This window comes from Lagopus muta, chromosome 2 (genome assembly GCF_023343835.1).
Source record: "Lagopus muta isolate bLagMut1 chromosome 2, bLagMut1 primary, whole genome shotgun sequence".
NCBI classification, from domain to species: domain Eukaryota; kingdom Metazoa; phylum Chordata; class Aves; order Galliformes; family Phasianidae; genus Lagopus; species Lagopus muta.
The window spans coordinates 6,722,546-6,742,354 of NC_064434.1; the positions used below are offsets into that span (position 1 = coordinate 6,722,546).

Genomic DNA, 19,809 nt, shown 5'->3' on the forward strand with positions numbered 1-19,809 from the left:
ACTCTGGCTTCCAAAGTATTATTTACTAATTAGAGATTAAGGATTGCAAATTGCAAGAAATAACCTTGCTTAATGCTATTAATTAGTTACTGCCAGTACTTAAAAGCTGAAATCTGTGTGTGCTTCTTTGTTTCTCAATGCCTGTGCTGTCGTAGGTTTTGCAAGTTAAATTCTCTGTCTGTTCAGATGTTGGTAAGACTTTACTTGCCAAAATTCAGTCTGCATGAGTCAATGTTGCCTTCGCAACACATTCTGGCCTGCCTGGAAATCCACTTTTTCTATGGTTATATTGCTTTTCTATAAATCTCAAAATAATTTCAGTATGATTGGCCAAAGGAATCTTTCCTGCTCTGAACAGGAAAGTGCAGACCAGCTCTGCACCCCTACAAAATAATAACATTCAAATAAAGATTTGATTACTGACGGAGATATTAGGGATATATAGGGATGGAATGCATTCCCTGTGAGCACAGGTTGAGAGCTGAGGCTGTGCTGCCTGGAGAAGAGAAGGCACTGGGGGACATGAGAGTGGCCTTTCAGTACCTAAAGGGGGCTGTAAGAGGGAAGGGGACAGACTCTTCAGCAGGGTCAGTTGTGATGGGACAAGGGGAAGTGGTCTCAAACTAAAAGAGTGGAGATTTAGGTTGGATATAAAGAAAAAGTTTTGACAGTAAGGGGAATGAAGCACTGGCGCAAGTTGCTCAGAGAAGTGGTGGTGCCCTCTGCCTGTCCGTGGCAGTACTCAAGTCAGGATGGTCAGGGCTCTGAGCAATGTGGTCACTGCAGGGAGTGGGACTAGATGGCCTTTGAAGGCACCTTCCAACTCAAATTATTCTGTTATTCTATATTCCCTTATTATGCTAAAGACAGCAAAGACTCCGTGTTACTTTACCTCTCTTCATAAGATCTTGGTAGCTTTTAAGTTGTAAGTTGTTTTTGGCTCAGGTATGACCAAGGGCTTACAGAATAGTAAATGCTAACAGTAACATTACTACTGCTTACAGTATATCCTGCTTCTTTTCTGCTTCTCCCACACATTTTGCCTTAATTGATCTCTTTTGAGTTGATAATATGCTGAAACTCTGCCCCAGTGTCTTCAGAGCTTTCTATACAATCGTATGATTGGTTTCTTCTCCTTTCAGCTGATGTTCTTTATTACTCATCAGTAATTTTCTTCACTTTAATGGCTCTCTAGGACCAACAAACTTATTCCTGCAGCTTTAAGTTGCTTTTCCACTGCCTACTCCTTGCCCAAAGGGTACCAACTACTGCAAGAAAGGTCTTTTATTTTACCTAATACTTGATATCTCCTCCCAAACCACAGTGAAGCTTGCAAAAAGTACACTCTTCTCCAAACCCTGAGATGCCTCTGTGAGAGTCTTCTCAAGCTGGGTAAGAGTTAGTTCATTTCAAGGATGCATTTTTTTCTAGTTCACGCTAAACTTTGCTCTAATTACAAAGAAAAATGATTGGAGGACTGCCGTGTATTCACAGCAGCCTGTGAGTTCTGCTCCTCTTCCTGCTGGCTAATTAATCTTACAGATATGTGTTGTTCTAATAGCTCTGATTAGCTAGTGATGATGAAGATGAAACAGCGTTCAACTTGTCTACAATAACACATGAAGCTTTGATATGCTAATTCCACACTCAAGGTTTTCCTTTCGAGGGAGTCAGCTGGATTTTGCTTTCTCTCTGTTTCCATCCCAGGCAACAAAGCTCATATTATTGCAGTTTGCTTCTGGCTTAAATTCTATGTCATAGCAGGCAATTAGTAGTTATCTCGCTGCATTACATTACTGCTTTCTCCTGGGGGGTACTGGAAAAGGCATAACCCCTGTGTTTCTGCTTAGTGTATCTACAGGCATAACTGCAGAACTATATATACATTTCGAACCAGCAAATGTGCATCCACACTTTGCCCCGTGTGACTCAGCATCACGTGCCCAGCAGCGTGCCCTACCTCGTTCCAAGCACGGGCTCCCCCAGCTCTCCTCCTCCAGCTTTGGTGCCCATCCTTTTGTGCAGTGGAACAAGTGTTACACGGGATGTTACCCCACTCCCTTCCTTTGGCGAGCCCAGGCGCTGATGTTAATTATAGAAGGAAAGACATGTAAGGTTCATTGAGAATTCATTCAGGTCAGCATCCAAGGGAGGATTGATGATCCTTCTGTAACTGCTCACAGACCGTCGTCTAACTTCTTCTTACTGACTTTTGCTGGTAGGTTTTCTACTGCCTCCCCCTCAGTGCTTTATTACTATAATTACCAGCCTGATCTTTTTCTTACTACAAGAAGAAATACATTTACCTGGTTATTATTACTTTAAACTTCTTTGCAAGAGAGAATCTAAATGCTGTTATGTCCAATGTAAGTGTTGTTCTTAAATACAAAGAAGGCTGTAGGTGACGCCTGTGCAGCAAAGTCACATTGAGAACCAGGCAATATCACTGTAGTATGTCGTAAAGGGATTAAAGACTGCTTTATAAGAGATATTAGAAATTAATTTAAATGAGAAATTACCATCAGAGAGGCTCCAGAGGAATCTGTGCCTGAGCCAGTGCTGTTCTCTTACCTCAGCCAACCCTTTGGAGTGAAACGAAGCTTTGCTCACAGAATTTGCACAGCTGAAGACATAGATAATGGCACAACCACAGCAATTCAAGACACAAAGTGAGCAAGTGCTGCATGAACACGTGTTTCATCCACCTCCACAGCAAATATCTGTGCATCCAAATCACATCGTGTACTTTGGAGCTGGCAGTAAGGAAGGGAAATGCCGTCTCTTTGAGAGCATTAAATCAAAGAGGGCTGAGAAAGCTGGGACGGTAAATATGTCTCAGGGCCAGGCTGGATGTGGCTCTGGGCAGCCTGGTCTGCTGGTTGGTGACCCTGCACACAGCAGGGGTTGAACCTGGATGATCACCGTGGTCCTTTTCAACCCAGGCCATTCTATGATTCTATGTTAACTCAAGCTGGCAATGCCACGTGGCAACCAGAGCAGCAATTTGAGCTTAAACACCAAAGAAATACAGCGTCCAGGAGCGCGTCCTGCTGTGTGACCATGACCAAAACATGGCACAGTGATGTGACTTTAGGGGATGGCGATGAATCGCACAAGGTGTAACAAAGTGGACGGGTCCACTGAGAACCTGAAAGAACGAGTCACTGGAAAAAACTGTACTCGGAGATGATATGTAATTATCTACACGGCAAAAACGCAGCAGGAAGACGCTAATTTTTGGTACGTAGCAAGTTCCACCTGCTAGGGAAGCTGCAGAATGAATCCTGCGACTACACACGGCTCCTAAAGGCGCCCCATCCAAGGCCGGCTGGAGGTTAGGCTTAGGGGATTGCAACTGACGGAGCTTTGCGCTGCTTTCCGAGCTCCGCCGCTCAGCTTCACAGGGCGCGGCGACGGCACCCGCAGCTCCCTGTAGGGAACTGCTCCAAGCCGAGCACCCGGCGGCGCCCTCAGCCCGCGCCCGCCGCCTTCCCCCACAGCGGGCGGCCCCCGCCCCCGCCGCCATGTTGTGGGGCGGCGAAGGAGGAGGCGGCGCGGCGCGGGCGCTCCCGGGCGGCGCAACAGGTAGCGGCGGCGGCGGCGGCGGCGGCGGCTCGGCTGTGCGGAGCGGGGGGACAGGGGGGTGAGCGGCGGCGCTGTCAGCGCGGCGGGGCCGGGAGCGGCGCTGAGGTGCGCGGGGCGGGCGGTGAGCGGGACGGAGCGCTGCGTTGTGTCGCTGCCGTGAGAAGCTGCGGCTCGGGGGGCTGAAGTTGGTGGCAGTTCGTCGTCTCGACGGAGAAAAACAAACAAACGTAGTTTGCTTGGAAACTCAAAGGTGTCACCCGTGACCAACACCTGAATCCGCCGATGCGGCGGTGATGGTTAGAAATAACGAGCTGTAGGAGCTAATTGGGTAAATTGGGTGCTAGCTGGGCTTCATTCTTGCGCTAAGCTTCATTTTTGTGCTACTACTTTACTTCCCGTTGGGTTCGTCCATCGTATTTCGGTTGTTCGGCTGTTGTTTTTTTCCCCCTGGCTAAATTACGGTGTTTCACAGCACTCTGGGTCCTTGGAGAAATAATTGCTCAGAGCCCAGGCCCTGTGTGACGTCCAGGGGATGAAGAGCATCCCCACAGGTTTGGGTTCGGGCTGCTCTGTGCTCTCTGCTATGGAGAGATTTTGGTCAGCCTCCTCAGTCAGGTGCCCAAATTAGATCAAGTGAGTACGATTTTCCGTTTAATTACTGCCCCGAGGGAATTGCATTTATTTTTTTTTGTTCCTTCTCCTGTCTGTACAGGATCAAGGATGTGAGGTACATCCGAGGAGCAGCTCAGTCTGGGATGTAACGTTCCCACAGCGTTATCGTTTGTGGAGTTGTCCATTGCAGACGTTTCATGCTGTCGGTGCTTTATGGGCTGCATGCTTTCTTACCGTTCTGATTGTGGGCAGAGAGAGATTAAGTTCAAGGCGGAATTGAGTGGTTAATGATTTTGAACAGTGTTGCTGAGAAAAAGCTTTATTCAGTTTCAGATATTACAGCGAGGGGGACCACAGCGAGTCTTACAGTAGTTTTATTTACAGATAATTCTGTTTGTGGTCCTTAATAGAGAAAAGCAAATTAATTTTGTTCCAAAGCAAAGTAGCAAGCCATCAAAATTGAAGTTAAACCATGGGGCTGATAGCAGTTCTTCATTCATCCACTCATCTGGAGCTGGAAGGGGAAAAGAGATGGGATTTATAAAGAGAAAGGCGGTTTGTGTGCTTGACTTAAAGCAAAAAGCTTCACACCTCCTGACCACAGGTATCTGCTGAGAGAAGATCTCATGGTTAGGCCCTGCCCAGCAGCACGCTCAGCTCTCTGGTTCCTATTGCAAACAGGGACAGATATCTCTGACCTGTTAATTAACAGTTTGCAAGTCTCTGCTCTTGCCACAGAAGCAGCATCTTGATCAGCATGTAAAATTGAGGAAGGCGGTGTTTTATGAGATTCCTTTGGAAGTCCTGAGTTATTCTCTTTTCCTTTCTGAAATTGCCTCAGAAGTTGGACATCCTCATTTTTAATATTTGTTTCTGGCCTGCTTTCACTTGAGAGGAAATACCTCAAATATCTTTTTTTTTTTTTTTAAATACCTTTAAACTGTTTCCATTTGCTTCTGTTTACCTAAAATGTCATCGCAGAATAGTTTAGTTTGGAACGGACTTCTGGAGGTGGTGTGGTCCAACCCTGGCTAGAAGCAGGGCCAGCTGAGATCAGCATCCAGCCATGTCGGAAATGCCTCTGGGGTGGAGATCCTCAACCTCTCTGGGCAGCATGCAGCAGGCTTGGCATCCTCCATCCTTTCTGCAGGGTTATGCGTCCCGCTGCCCAGCTCATCAGCAAAGATGTCAAATGGTATTGGCCCACTGCTCTGCCTCACCAGTTTGGCTCTCACTATAAGAATGCACTGGTAGACCTCATAAAAGCTGTTGGACAGTCAAAATGAGCAGCACCTGCTGCTCTCCCCTCATCCACAGAGCACAGAGCACTCAGATCAGAAGAGAAAGCTGTCAGGTGGTCCAGGAGTGGCTTATCCAAAATAAATGTGAGCTGGCTGTTTGCATTCGCCTTTTTCATCAAGCATCAGTACATGGCTACAACAGAATCGTCACAGAATCATAGAATGGCCTGGATTGAAAAGGCCCACAGCACTCATCCAGTTCCAACCCCCTGCTATGTGCAGGTCACCAACCAGCAGCCCAGGCTGCCCAGAGCCACATCCAGCCTGGCCTTGAATGCCTGCAGGGATGGGGCATCCACAGCCTCCTTGGGCAACCTGTTCCAGTGGATGGGTTATCCTCCTTAATCTTTCAAAGGATTGTAGTCAGAATTGCAGCCTTTTATATGGCTGAATTGTGCCTCTTGCCCTTGTAGAAGATGGGTGTGATATTTGCCTTTTTCCAGCATCAGGATCCTCCCCCAGGCACCAGAACCTTTCCAAAGCCACAAAGTCTTGCACTGACCTCAGCTTGTGTTAATGGCAGCACCAGGCCCAGCTCTGTTCCACGTATAGCATCTGCTGCCATTGATTGTTTTCACATTGCTTTGACTTCTGAAAGCCACTCTTAGTTCAGAGTAATGCCACATCTCTAGATAAAGAGCTTAAAGGATGGATCCTGACATGTTTTCAGGGGAAGGCTTGGCATAAACATGGTCCCTTTGTGAGAGCTGGGAGAGCAGTAGGATTTATGTCTGTCAATTTGTGCTAGATTACTGCTAGATTGGAGCACTCATTTCATTGGCTGAGTGGTGTGTGAAAGTCAGTGACCTTTCTTTGCCTTTCTCCGTGTCTTAGGTGACCATTGGTCTATAAAGATAACAGACGTGCAGCTAATTGGGGAATTACCTTTTTTATGACTTTGACTCGTTCAAGCACTGTCACTTGTCAGTAGAACACTTGCACAAAGTACTTTGAGGTTGTAATGTTTATTTTTGGTATGAGATAAAACAATATTCTGTATTCTTTTAGCTTTAAAATCAGTTTACCATCTTTTACCTTTTAAAGTTGCATTTTCCTTTTGTAGCTGCACAGGGATGGATGGTGTAAAGGAATACTTTGGAGGGGAAGCGCTCCTGTTAGAGCATCTGCTCAGCCTTCCAGTGCTAAAGCAGCTATTTTAAGTGATCCTCACATTTTCAAATGCTCATTTGCAAATGTTGCAGGTGCCAGAATACCTCTGGAATTCAGTTTCTGGATCTTTACAGAACCGTGAGGCTTGTAAGCTCAGTTTCCTTTGAATGATGGACTGATACGCACTGTAATTTTAAAGCCAGGCTAAAAATGTCAGCATGCTGGTCGCTGGCACGTTGTGCTTTTGGTCACTGATGAATCCATCTATCAGGATTTTTAATTTATTCTCTAAGCCTTTCTCTAGAAAACAAGGGAGTTGATTTTGTTTTACAAGGCATTTTCAATTCCTCGTGCAGTCCCACGTACCTTGCTGTATTGCATACTGCAGCATGATACAGAGACTGCAGTGACTTGTTTTTCTGGTGCCTTTAGCACCAAATGTTCAAAGACACGTAAAATAGCAATCAGGAAGGAAACGTGGAACTGATGCAGTTTCATTTCTGCTGAACTTCAGCACGTTTAAGGCTTTGCTTTGGTCACTAGGGGAATGCAGTCTGGCAGAGCTGGCTGCTGCTGGGCTGTGTTGAGCTGGTAGTTTGCAGTGAGCGCTGCGTTGTGTAACTCTTGTTCTCAGAATACCACATGAAACTCAGATGACGTAACGTGATGATGGAGTAATTCACTGGAATTGCTTAATAGGGGACAATTATCTGAGAGCTATTTTTAATTCTTTTTGCAGTTACAGGTTGTAGAAAAAACGTCGTTGGTCCAGTGCTGCTTTGGGACTGCAGTACCAGGGGCAGCAGATGGGATGGGAAGAACTTGGTGTTGGATGTTGTTCCTTCAGCTTTAGAAGGAGGAGACTGAAGCTCAGAGTTGACTCCTCTATTAAGAAGTTTCAGGGCTGATGCAAGTGAAGCTTCTGAAATGCTGTGGCATCACTCCTGAGTGCTATCTGTAGTTCATGATTCAACAGTATGTGAAGCAACGTTTGGGAAGAACAGGAAATAGGAGTTAACTCCTCTTTGTTTCTAAAAATATGACAATTGCAGTGTAAAAGAATTGCCCATTATGGCCATACTGTGGCCTGTCAAAAATCAGAGCTGATTTCCAATGATGCAACTCTACCTTAGTTCTCAGAGATGAAGAATTTTAACACTAAATATTTAAGTCTTAACACATGTTAATGTGTTCACATTGCTAAGAATTTAGTAAGATCAAACTGTCTTTCTAGCTATGTATGATTTAGCTCCTTGGGCCTTCACCCAACATTGAGATGAATCATAGACTCATAGGATGGCGTGGGTTGAAAAGGACCTCAACAGTCGTCTGGTTCCAACCCCCTGCTGTGTGCAGGTCACCAACCAGCAGCCCAGGCTGCCCAGAGCCACATCCAGCCTCCATGCCATGGGGCTTCCACAGCCTCCTTGGGCAACCTGTTCCAGTGCCTCACCACCTGATGTTTGTCTGACTCCAACAACAATTGATTCCCTGAGTTCATGAAGCTTGGTTGTAATGTCAGCACGTTACTTGCATGCTGTATAGCAAGTTGAAGGTTAAAAACCAAATGCCGATTGAACCTCTCCCTCACTTGTTTTCCTTTTATGACCTGAAAGAGTCCTTGTTTAGTTAGCAAAGCCAGACTTCCACAAAACACTGGAGATCCTGAAAACTAGTTACTGCTTTTACATTAACGATCATACAACCATAGTTTGTCAGTAGGTGCTGTGCACTTCCCAGTGTGCCACTCATATAGTTTTGGAGCACCCAAGTGTCGTTCTGGTTTTGCCTGTATCTCGGTGTCTGTTGTAGGAATGCTTGGAGGGGCAGTTGCTGATGGGACAGGATGACTGTGACACAGATGGGGCTGAGCGTGGTGTGAACCTGGGTCTTCAGATGGGAAGGGAGAGGTGCTGCAGCCTGGCTTTCTTCTCCCGTGGGGCTTCTTTAGCTGTTCATCAAGGAGAAACAGCAGCTGCTTTATCTGAAGTGGAAGATAGTAAGAGAAGAGTACTTATGTTACTTCAGCTTTGTTAGGAGGCACATTTCATTTGTACTTCTGCTAGAATGGATGGAGGAGGCTCAAAATTCTCTTTGAGAAGAGTGTCTGACAAGATGTTAAATGGATGGGCTCATCAGTAACCTGCCCTGAGTGTTGCTCATCGTGGTTGGAATGAGAAATAACAGTAGAGAGAACTCATCAGACACGGGTGCTTTGCCCAAGTCTGCAGTGACACAAATGGAAGGTTGGACTGGATGATCTTGGTCTTTTCCAACCTTGGTGATTCTGTGATCCTATGAATTCAGGGGTTGCGCGTGGAAGTTTTCTGGAGCTGCATGGAGCTCACTGGATGGCATCTTAGGGCTCTTGTATGGTGCTGGCAGAGAATTAGAGCTGAAATCTGCGTCTCAAAATGGGATCTGCAGACTTCAAGAAGCAGCATACCGAGTGCAGTCATGCAAATAAGGAAGTAGGAAGCAAGAAAGAGGAGTGTATTTTAAGTTACCACCCATTCAGGAGCAATTGTATCACTTTCAGTTCTCCCTGAAGGCTTCAACCTACAGCCTGGAATTCCTTCTCAAAGGTAGAAATGGAGAGCTTTTGTGTTTGTTGCTAACATGGACTTTCTCTTTTAAATCTATCTGCTGCTTTTTTTTTTTCTTTTTCTTTTTTTTTTTCCTTCTTTCTGAACAAAGTGGAGGTGGTGATGTGTCTCCTTGTCTGGAATCAGGTTAGTGAACGTATTCTGTCAGTGTGAGGCAGAGCTGGGTTGAATTCCCATCTTTTTCTGTTGAAGTTCATGTACATGTCTCCTATGGGAAGACCGTAAGGTTTCAGTAGTGAGTTTCCCAAAGTGGGACTCCTGTTCTGTCCTTCAAAACATCTTTGCAAGGAAGAATCAGAGTTGGGACAGCATGAACAGACAGGGATCTGTGTCTTCTTAGCTTAGTGACACACATATTCACATAGCAAGGTGATGTCCTGAGCTTACGTTGCTCCTCTGAACTCTGTGCATGAGCTTCCTTAAATGACTGTGCAATGAGATGTGGGAGGGTCTGAGAGAAACGATAGGAGGGTTTATGGCTCCCCAGACAGAGCTGAGCTGAGTCGTGTTATTCTGAATGGCTTCTGAAGAACTGGGCAGCTGTGTGGAAAAATAGCTAGTAATAATAATTGAAAAGAAAATAGTCAAACCGTCACAGTTATGTTTCACCATCGCAATGGAAACGGCGATTCTTTTATGTTGCGTGGCATCCATTTTGCATGGTCAGTATATTCAGAAAACCCATGAATCGGGCAAGCTGGGCAGAAGAATGTTATGTGAATTCCAATGTCATTTAACCCTTTTTTCAAGCTAGCAAGTAATCCAAGGGTCAGGAGGCTATTAAAGTTGGAAACGGAATGGAGTGGGAGCAGAGACTTTCTAGATGTTGACATACAGCAGCCAAATGCAGAACAAATCCTTCCAGAGGAACAGTGAAATCAATGTTTATGTCATGTGTGCTGTTCTTTGATTGGAAGAGTTTATCTGCTGACTTCAGGTGTGTTTTGGCCAATGTTAGAGCCCTGACTTGGGTAGAATAGAAACTGAAGTCTGAATGGTGTTTGCCCTTTTTTGAGTACACAGTAGCAATTCCTCCATGCAGAGATGCCCTGAGGAGTACCTGGCACTTCTGAAGGTATTGTTGGAGTGGTTCTGGGTTACCTCTGTTGCAGTTCTAAACTGAATCGTGGGGTGAAGTCCTGGAAGGGACAGTTGATGAGATGTGTTGGCTGGTTGACTTGAAATTGCCTCCATCAGGTGGCTGCTGCTTGGAAGAAAGCTCACCCCTGGGAGGCTGACACTGATTGGGTTCTAAAAGCTTTCATTTCAAGTGCCTTATGGTTTTAAAATAGCCATAATCCACACAAGGTCTCACCTAAATAACATGTTGTACTGGGATCCTGCTACTGCAGGGAGGGTCTAAACCAGAAAGTACAAAACAGAAGGAATGGAAAATGATCTGTAATTAGCTCAGTAGCAAATAGCTGTAATGTTCATCAGGTGCAGTATTTCCTAATTGTTCTTGTAGCAGAAATCTGCAGTGCAGCTTCTTGCTGTCCTTGAGAAAGGTGGAAAAATTGTAGAGGTGTCCAGATGTGTTGCTTCTGTAGAGTTTGCTTTCTTCCAGTAACACCTGGGGTGACAAACCAGCTACTCCAGACCTGCATTCCAGCTGAAACCATGCATCTGTGGTTTCTCTGAGGAAATATTTTGGAGAAAGAAGTGATTTAGGCTGTTTTTTGTAAAATGACAAAGAATATACCAGTCACAAATCATACAATTGTAGAATATCCCAAATTGGAAGAGATCCAACAAGGACCATTGAGTCCAAGCCGTGGCTCCACACAGCATCATCCAGACCCTGTGGGTGAAAGCCCTGTCCCAACACTCCCTGAGCTCCAGCAGCTCAAGGCTGTGCCCACTGCCCTCCAGGGCAGAGCCTTTCTCTAACATTCAGAGAAGCTTTTTTCTTTTTTTCCCCCCTCCCTTTATCCTGCATTCTGACCAGTTCTGATGTTGTCTCGATTCCCTTCCCTTCCCTTCCCTTCCCTTCCCTTCCCTTCCCTTCCCTTCCCTTCCCTTCCCTTCCCTTCCCTTCCCTTCCCTTCCCTTCCCTTCCCTTCCCTTCCCTTCCCTTCCCTTCCCTTCCCTTCCCTTCCCTTCCCTTCCCTTCCCTTCCCTTCCCTTCCCTTCCCTTCCCTTCCCTTCCCTTCCCTTCCCTTCCCTTCCCTTCCCATTATTGAGGAAGGGAGCAGAAGCTGCACTTTGGCACATCTCAAACAATTAACAAGTGCTTGAAGCACTGAGAATTTGTTTACAAGAACTGATGGTTCTACCCTTTAAATATAGCATCCAAGCTTTCATGTTTTCCCCCTAAATGGCAGAAGGACTTTGTGTTGTCTCCGGTGGTCAGTGGGACACCTGAAGCTGCTGGGTGGCAGGCTGGATTTCGTGCTGTTCTTGGTATTGATAGGAGATGAGAAATGAGTTCACAGAGCACTTCTTCTATAATGTTTTGCAGAAATGAATCTTTTGGGGGGTGTTCTGGTTATAATGGCTGTTTCCTCATCTTTGTGGTCTGTTCAGGCTACTGATCGTCATCCACAAGTGCACGTGGAAGCACCTACTGCAGGCCTGCTGTCTCAAAGTGACAGTTATCAATTAAAGTTGACTTTTAAGGTATATTTGAGACTCCAAGAGCATCAGAACAGGGCGGAGAAGCTTTGTTCATTTGAGCCCGTTAACAATCCAGCTTGCTTTTCCCACTCACAGCTGTGGGAGAGTGTAGGGAGCTCAGTGTACACGATCCAGTCACATGCTTCATCAGACCCAAGAACTGCAAAGGCTGACTCCTCCGTAGCTGACTTGAAAAATGTATCTTGAGATTTCTGGGCTTTAGGACTGAATCTGCATTGCTGTGTTGTGCTTTGCTCTGCTGCTCCTGGGGGTGTTGCTCAGCATCCCGCTGCTCTCCTGCCTTCAGGTTCTCTCCTGGCCCTCCTGGCAGAACAGCTTCTGCAGCAAGGCATGCTGTAGCAATGTTTAATAACACTGGAAGCATTTGTCAGGAGAGCTATTCATAGATCTCAAGTGTCTCTTGCTTGTAGAGCCTAGGAGAGGTTGCTGCAAGCAACCTAAAAATACCCAAATTCATTTCAGAATTCCTCTCTTGGAATAGATCCAGGCTTCCTTTTTTCATCTTTCTGCAGCTGATGCCTAATGTCACCCTGAGAGATCATTTGGACTCGTCTGCTGTTTCTATTTATGTACATGTGTGTGTATTCTGTATGTGTGCATACATACACAGGTGTGTATCCTACATATATCCTACATAAACGACATGATATAGTTGTAATGTATGCATCTGTTTGTCTGCATAGAACACATTGCACAGCAGTATCATTAGCATACTTGACATTGGTGGCTATTTTCAAGTCTCCTAATGAAACTGCTCTGTAATGTGTTACATTTAAGATATGGATATGTTGTTCTTCCCTCACTGGGCAGTTATATGAGCAATGCAGAGTGAGTTAAGTTTGGATGCAGTGCTCTTCTTGGCTCATTCTGGGGAAGCCCAGTGCACACATGGCTCTGATGTTTACAGGTGACCCAGTGAGAATGAATGGATGACATCCCATCCCAGTCACCTGATTTTACATGGCATTTTCAGGGTGTATATAAGCATATGAATAATAGGTATTAAAGTGGATTTAAAAATAATGGTGTGTAAATATACAGAGGCAGGGTTGTTAATGTTGGACCCGTGCAGGAATGTGCAATAGACACAAATATTCTTCTCTGTCCAGCAGCAGATCTGGAACGCTTTCTTTCCAGCTGTGTGAGTTTTGGGATGGGATGTGCAGCAGTTTCCTTGGGGGCAGGGCAGCATGGGGTTGAGATGCATTGCTGCTGGAAAGGAAACTGCAAGTTAGGGCCATTAAGATGATCAGAGGGCTGGTGCATCTCTCCTATGAAGAAAGGTTGAGAGAAGTGGGATTGTTCAGCTTGGAGAAGTGAAGGGAGGGAGACCTCATTGTGGCCTTCCAGTACTTGAGAGGAGCTTATAAACAGGAGGGAGAAGGACTGTTTATGAGGGTGGATAGTGGTAGGACAAGGGGGAATGGTTTTAAACTGAGGCAAGGAGAGGTTTAGGTTGGATCTTAGGAGGAAGTTTTTCCCCCAGAGGGCGGTGAGGCACTGGAACAGGTTGCCCAAGGAGGCTGTGGATGCCCCATCCCTGCAGGCATTCAAGGCCAGGCTGGATGTGGCTCTGGGCAGCCTGGTCTGCTGGTTGGTGACCTGCACACAGCAGGGGGTTGGAACTGGATGAGCATTGTGGGCCTTTGCAACCCAGGCCGTTCTGTGATTTTTATTAGGGCAGTTCTTTTTCCAGAGTGCATCCTGTCAGAGCGTTCTCTTTGCAAATCACTTTAGGAATGGGTGAGTTTGAACAGTGTTTGTTTCTCCTCTTTTCTCAGCAGAAGCATTCCATACGGAGCTGCAGGTGAACTTTTTAGTGATAGACACAAGTAACACCAGGGAGCACGCTTAGGGTATGCAGGCCCTCCCCTTGCCAAGAGAGTGCTGCACCCCACTCTGTCTGCCCTGAGGCAGCTGTTTGTGTGCTTTATGCAGGAGCTGCTGAACAGTCAGCACTGTTTCCCTTTAAAAATATGCCACTAGGTTCAAGACTGCAAGCAAAAAAATAATAATAATAATAAAAAAAAAATCCCCACCCCCTCCCAAATGTAAATTCAGCTTGTTCAGCAGCAGTGTGAAGCCCTGCATTGTCTGCTGTCGGAAGTGGGAGCTGAAGGGGACAGACGTTCCCCTGCTCAGCAGGAGCGCGCGGCGACGTTTTGCCCTTGTTGCATTATTAATGGCACGATGTTTTTATTTTGCAGATGGCTGAAAGCTAGCAAGGCACTTTCAGGACCATGATGGCTCAGTTTCCCACGGCGGTGAATGGTGAGTAGCTCGGTTCTGGTTGTTCAGGTAGGGGTGGGAGCATTTGTTTTTATTTTTTGTTGAAATGGCCCTGTGGAAAAGGAGCTGATTTTTGTATCTGCTGCAGCGTTGTGGACAGTTTGCTGCAGACTGCTTCCTGTAGTTCAGCTTACCTTGTAAGACCGGGAGAAATTGGCTGTGAGCGTAATTGTGGCGTGATTTAGATACAGAAATGCCTGGAGCATCTAGAAATCTCAGATCATTTAAAGGGGTGAGGAATGTTGGTCTTGTGTTATGAGCACTGACTGACTGTAAGTGGGAAAATGCAAAGTAATAGCTGATTTGACTTGCATACCTTTTGTGTTATGTAATGCAGCACAACATTTGTTTCGTTATAATGTGCTGCTTAAGCTGAAATAGTAGAATATGTTAATCATTTAGTGTTAACTAGAACTATCTTTAGAAGGAAGAAAAACTTCAGAACCTCCGTCTTAATTCTGCACTCTGTGGAAACTTTTGGATTTGTTTCTTGGTGATTCTCTATCAAAGATGTGTAAAAGACCAAAGTTTAGAGTTGTTTGTGTGTTTATGTGTATAGTGGAGCTCGCTGTTTCTAAAGCAAGCTTCTTTGTGAAGGCACAAGTTGCAGCTGTCTGCTGAGAAATTTTATGTTTATGTGCTGTTGTTTGCAAAGCTGGCCAAAATGGAAAGGCAAATATAGGAACAATGTTTGGTGCTCCAGATATTCCAGATAGGGAGCTGAATGATAAAGGTATTTCTTCTCTGTGAAGGTTACTGCAGGACTGGGGGGTCTGCATGTAACCAGTTTAGAAGATCACTGCTGTTAAAATGAGTGAAATGGAAAAAGAAAAGTGTTTCTTAACCAAAGCAAAGTGCTCAGAATTCAAATTTAAACTGTTTTACATGTTTCACGTGTGCATAAAACACCTTTTTTTATACAGACAGTTGCAGTTTGATCTGGACTTTGTTCCACAGACTTAAAAGAGAAGTAAAACGAGTCAACATATTGCATATCATAGGGCAGAAGCCTACGTATCACTTCCACTTCTTGGGCATCATAGAAAAACAATTTTCTTGTCATTGCGTGCTCTTTGCTCCCCAGCTTAAACACAAAATGCTCTTCAGAGAGGACATGGGTTTGTGCTCTCGGCTGTCCTGTGGTTGATTTACACGTGGACGATTCTGTCTTCTTTGTTTGGCTCTTTTCTCTTTCTGGTGAAGGACTGCAGGTATTTGAGGCAGTGATCACATGCACGACTTGAACTGAGAAAGGTGTAGCTTGGGGAAGAGTTCCTCTTCTTCATCTGGAATCCCTTGCACAGTTCAAAAGGGAATTAGGCCAAAAGGTTTTGTTGTGTCAAGAAATGAGTTTCACTGTGTTGAAATACTTAGTAAGAAAATATGAGCTAACAGGCAGCAGTTAAGCTCACAGTGTATTTGAATGACTGTGTATGCTTTTGCAATGATGTTTCTCATCAGAATTGATTAAGTATGAAAGATACCAGGCAAGGAAGAAAAGAGTAGTTTTAACTGATTTCTGGATAAATACTGAGCAATTTTTACTACTGAAACTGTTCTGTAATGTGTTCCCCTTCCCTGCTACTTCCTACTACTGTTTGCATTCAAAGTAGATCACCTACATTTAACACTCACTGCAGACCTCTGATTATGGTATTAGACATTGGTAATGGCTTCAAGCATTGGATGAAGAATGCAGTGATGCATGAGGCAGTAAGACCCACAGGCACTCCTGCAGCCCAAGTGGAGAGCAGTGGCTGCCTGCTGTGGGGCATTGGCCCTTTTGCTCTCTGCTAGAGGAAAACTGTGGGGTTTTTTCCTGGGGGAAGATCCTCTCGTTCTTATCAAGGTGCAAAGTCTTAGCTTTTAGGTCATTAATTACAAAAGTAGTTTCAGGTTTGTTTTTGGTGCTTGGTGTTAAAAGCTAGCAGATAGCGTGTGTGTGCAAGTGAGCAATTACATGGTACAGAATGACACCGGGGTTGAGAACTGCAGGGTTCAGATGGCGAAGTGAGATACTTACATCATCTCAAACAATGTGAGCAGAAGAGTCTGCAGCACCTTGTTTTCCGTCTGAGCAGAGAAAGGAAAGAAGGTTAACTCACTTAACTGCTGGCGTTCCAGTTCAGAGCCTTGAATTCATGGAGGGCACCTTGGGAGCTCTCCCAGACCAGCTTCTCAAGACTCTGCAGCCTGAGTGTGTGGCTGACAGCCAGGCTGTGTGTTGGGCTGAGAACTGGCATATTCTTTTCTAATTGTGTGGTCACACGTAAACTTCAGCTTGGTGGGACCTTCTGTGCTCCTGGGACACATGCTCTTGCTAAACCACTTACCTTTCCTCTCTAAAGATATACAAGTACACAGTGAACATCTACAGATGGGTTCCCTTTGACCTTCCATTTTGGTCCAAGGTGACTTTTGTGGGTGCATTTCCAGCAGAGAGGAGAAGCAGGACCTGAGGAGTGCACGTTGATTTTATGGAACTCGGGGTGCATCTGCCAGGTCTGGCAAACTTAGGCTAGCTGTAATGGTTGTGGTGACTTCTTATGTGAACAGGCAAGACCGAGCGATGCCTTACTGTGGGAAGGCTGCAAGTTGCAGGCATGCGTACAGCGCCAGATAGATCAGAGACATCACAGAGAGTCTACTGTGAGATCCAGGCTAATCTAAGGAACTCATCTCAAATCCTGTAGAAGTGGCATTTGGTTGAACCAAATATCAAATACTTTCAAAATTACATTTCTAAAGAATGAGTTAGTGGTTAAAAATAGGATAGGAACTGAAACAACTTCCACGTAATTTATCTTCCTGATTGCTGTATCTGTCATAAAGCAGCCTGCCCTGCCGTGGGATGTTTTCTGCTACAACTGGAGAGCAGCTGCAAGATGTTGCTCTTCTCCCAACTCCTCTTCTTCTGTAGGTTAGAATTTCTCAGTCGGGCTGGATCTTGGTTTGGGGAGATTTAATCTTGGCAGTCGGGCAGGAATGAGGAAGGCAGTCTTTGCTGATCAGTATCTCACAGAGTTTCCTTAAGTACCATGGGAGTTTTGGGACTGGTTTTCCTGTTTATGTTTTTGTTTGTCCTTCCTCTTCCCTCCTACCGCCTGTTTCCTTTGATACAATGTGTAGTGGTCCAACAGGAAAACACCTCTGATAGCTGAGATGCAAAAAGTAATGCTCAGAACTCCATTTCACTTTCTTTTTAAGCTTAATACTTCAAGCTGGGTTTTAGTTAGTGAATTCAGAGCTGAATGGGGTTCTGGTTCCACTGCTGTCAAGAGTAATGCAGTCACAAATTGTCTTCTCTATTTAAAAAGTCTTATCTCTAGATCCCTGGTCTGAAATTTCTTGGAATTGGTCATTGCAGTTCAATTAAAACCTTAATGGCTGCAACATGACTCTTAACCTTGTGTGTACTGCAGGCATGGAAACTGCAGACTTGGATATCAGCAAGTGTAGATAAAGACACTGAGCTGAATTACAGCTTGCAAAGGAAGTGTCAGAACTTGTTCTTTCGCCTCAGGTAAGGCAAAGGAAATGAGGGAGATTCAAAGACAGGGACAGAAATATTCTGTGGCCTTACTTACGCTTGTAAATTAATTCCTGGGTTCTGCATGAGGATGCGGGTTTTTGCTTGATACAGAGCAAACTTCATGACTTCAAGTCAGATGGACTTACATGTTCCACTATCAAACTGCAAAACATTAGGTTTCCAGTTGCACGTCCTGTATCAGATGTGTGCTTTAGTTCTAAGAAGTGAGAAGTAGTTCTGTAGAATTGCAGGAGTGTCTTGCTCATATGTCATTTTGGAAGCTGAAAATAATGAGACATAGAGGTAAATAATAACACAGTAAAAGGAGCAAGGTTTTAATGCAGAGGGCATCCCATGCTTTCTTTAGTCTCTAAACTTTGTGGGTAGAGTCAAACAGATGGAGTTTATTAGAGAGAGAACTGGCTAAAAGGGAGAGAAAATGGAAGTACCAGTCTTGGTCGTTGTAGTAGTGAAATTCTACATGGATTGTTATCCTGGGACCATATGAACTCGTTTATTATTTATGGAAATATCGTTAATACAAAGCATGTGTATGCTGGTTCGGTTTTCTGATGACACAAGGAGTCATTTTCCAGGGAGGATTCATCAGGAAGCACTGCATCACTGGTTCAGTTCCATCGTGTTTCCGTTGTGCTTCCTCAGGTGGCTTTGTAGTCATGCTGCTGTAGGCTGGAAGAATTTCTGCTGTGTGCTGGGAGCCCAGGGTTTGGCTGTGACTAAGGGGGAAGACAACCGGATGTCTTAAATAATCACGTAATAATTATGTAATTGGAGGGAAAGGAAATGCATCGTAGAACGTGGTGGTGAAGTAAGTGATACTGTGTGCTGTTGCATAATGCAGTGCCACATGGCTGCCCAGGGAGGTGGGATCACTGTCCCTAGAGGTGTTCTGGAACCGTGCACTGTGGGCATAGTGGGGTGGATTGGGGTTGGACTTGGTGACCTTAGTGGCAGCACAAAGTTCAGTAGAGATCACAGAATGGCTGGGTTGGAAGGGACCTCAAGGATCATGAAGCTCCAACCCCCTGTGATTGGCTCTTAGTGTGTTGGGATGGAAATCAGAATGGTTCTGGGATGTTCTGGTCCCTGTGGTCAGGGGGGAATCTGAGTGCCATAAGGCAGAGCTTGGTTTTGGGGAAGGAGTTCTGTGTGAGACCTCCTCAGAGCAGCTGCAGTCCGGACACGATGACCTTGGAAGTGCCTTGCAGTCCTAAACCAATCTTCACCATTAGTTGGTAACTTGGCAAATGTCATCCACTGAGTTACTTTAAGCTGCCTTGTCTTGATAAGGTGTTACTTTTAGGACTGTGTTAGGTTTTGTAAGGTAAGACTGTGCTGAGTGGGGGACCAAGGGATTCATCTTCTGTAATATGTCTATAATTTCGGCTGCTTTAATCATTTTGGATGCCAGTGAGATTTCCTTGTGGTTCTGTTGTACCTCAGAGCGTATACTTAAAAAGGCAAAACAGAAAATGTAAGGAGATCAACCAATACTTCCCCAGAATGAAGCCAGAGCCTGAAGGCTTCACTGCAGGGACTCAAACATCAATCTACCACATGGCAGAGCTTCACAGGGCTCTGACTATTGAGAATTTCTCTCACCTTGATAGGAAGATGAGCTCCAACATTTTGGGAGTTGCCCTTCTAGTCTGATAAACTGCTTCGTATGGTTGGTGTAACTTAGGGTTGTTTGTCACAGTGTGAAATACTGCCTTTTGAACATCAGCTAAATCCTGTGCCTTCTCGTGGTCATTATGGCCTACACATGTTGAACAGGCCAAAGATAAAATTAATTGGTATTGGCAGAATGAGTTCAGGTTTAGCCCCCTAATCATCATAGCAAGAATAAACCATTTTTAGACGTTGTCTGTGGTCTGTCGAATGCGTTTATACAATGCTGCAGTGTTACTTTAATTAGAGATGCTTTAGGTTGGGACTTTTCAGTATCCCGGATCAGTTGTTGAGACATCTGCTGTTTTTCTTACAGTTGAACAACAGCCTTCAATCATAACTGAGATGGCTGGAAGGAGTGAAAGGCTGGAAAACTTAAAAACACAAAATGTTTGTGGGACTGAGTTTCTTACCAGTACACAATGAAATGATTGAGCTGACAGTT

The 19,809-nt window shown here is 45.0% G+C and overlaps 1 protein-coding gene across 6 annotated transcripts in view; it reads left to right on the forward strand.

Moving 5' to 3' along the window:
- The first annotated feature begins 3,515 nt into the window (after window positions 1-3,515).
- ITSN2 (intersectin 2) overlaps window positions 3,516-19,809 on the forward strand; it is a 66,994-nt gene continuing 50,700 nt past the window's right edge. For 3 of the 6 annotated variants that reach the window (XM_048938062.1, XM_048938066.1, XM_048938067.1), the window contains exons 1-2: window positions 3,516-3,585; window positions 14,059-14,122. In XM_048938062.1, the coding sequence (XP_048794019.1) occupies window positions 14,092-14,122 (31 nt within the window). In that variant the 5' untranslated portion in view covers window positions 3,516-3,585; window positions 14,059-14,091. Of the gene's footprint in view, window positions 3,691-14,058; window positions 14,123-19,809 lie in introns of all 6 variants that reach the window. The other 3 variants (XM_048938068.1, XM_048938064.1, XM_048938065.1) reach the window with 3 other exon arrangements.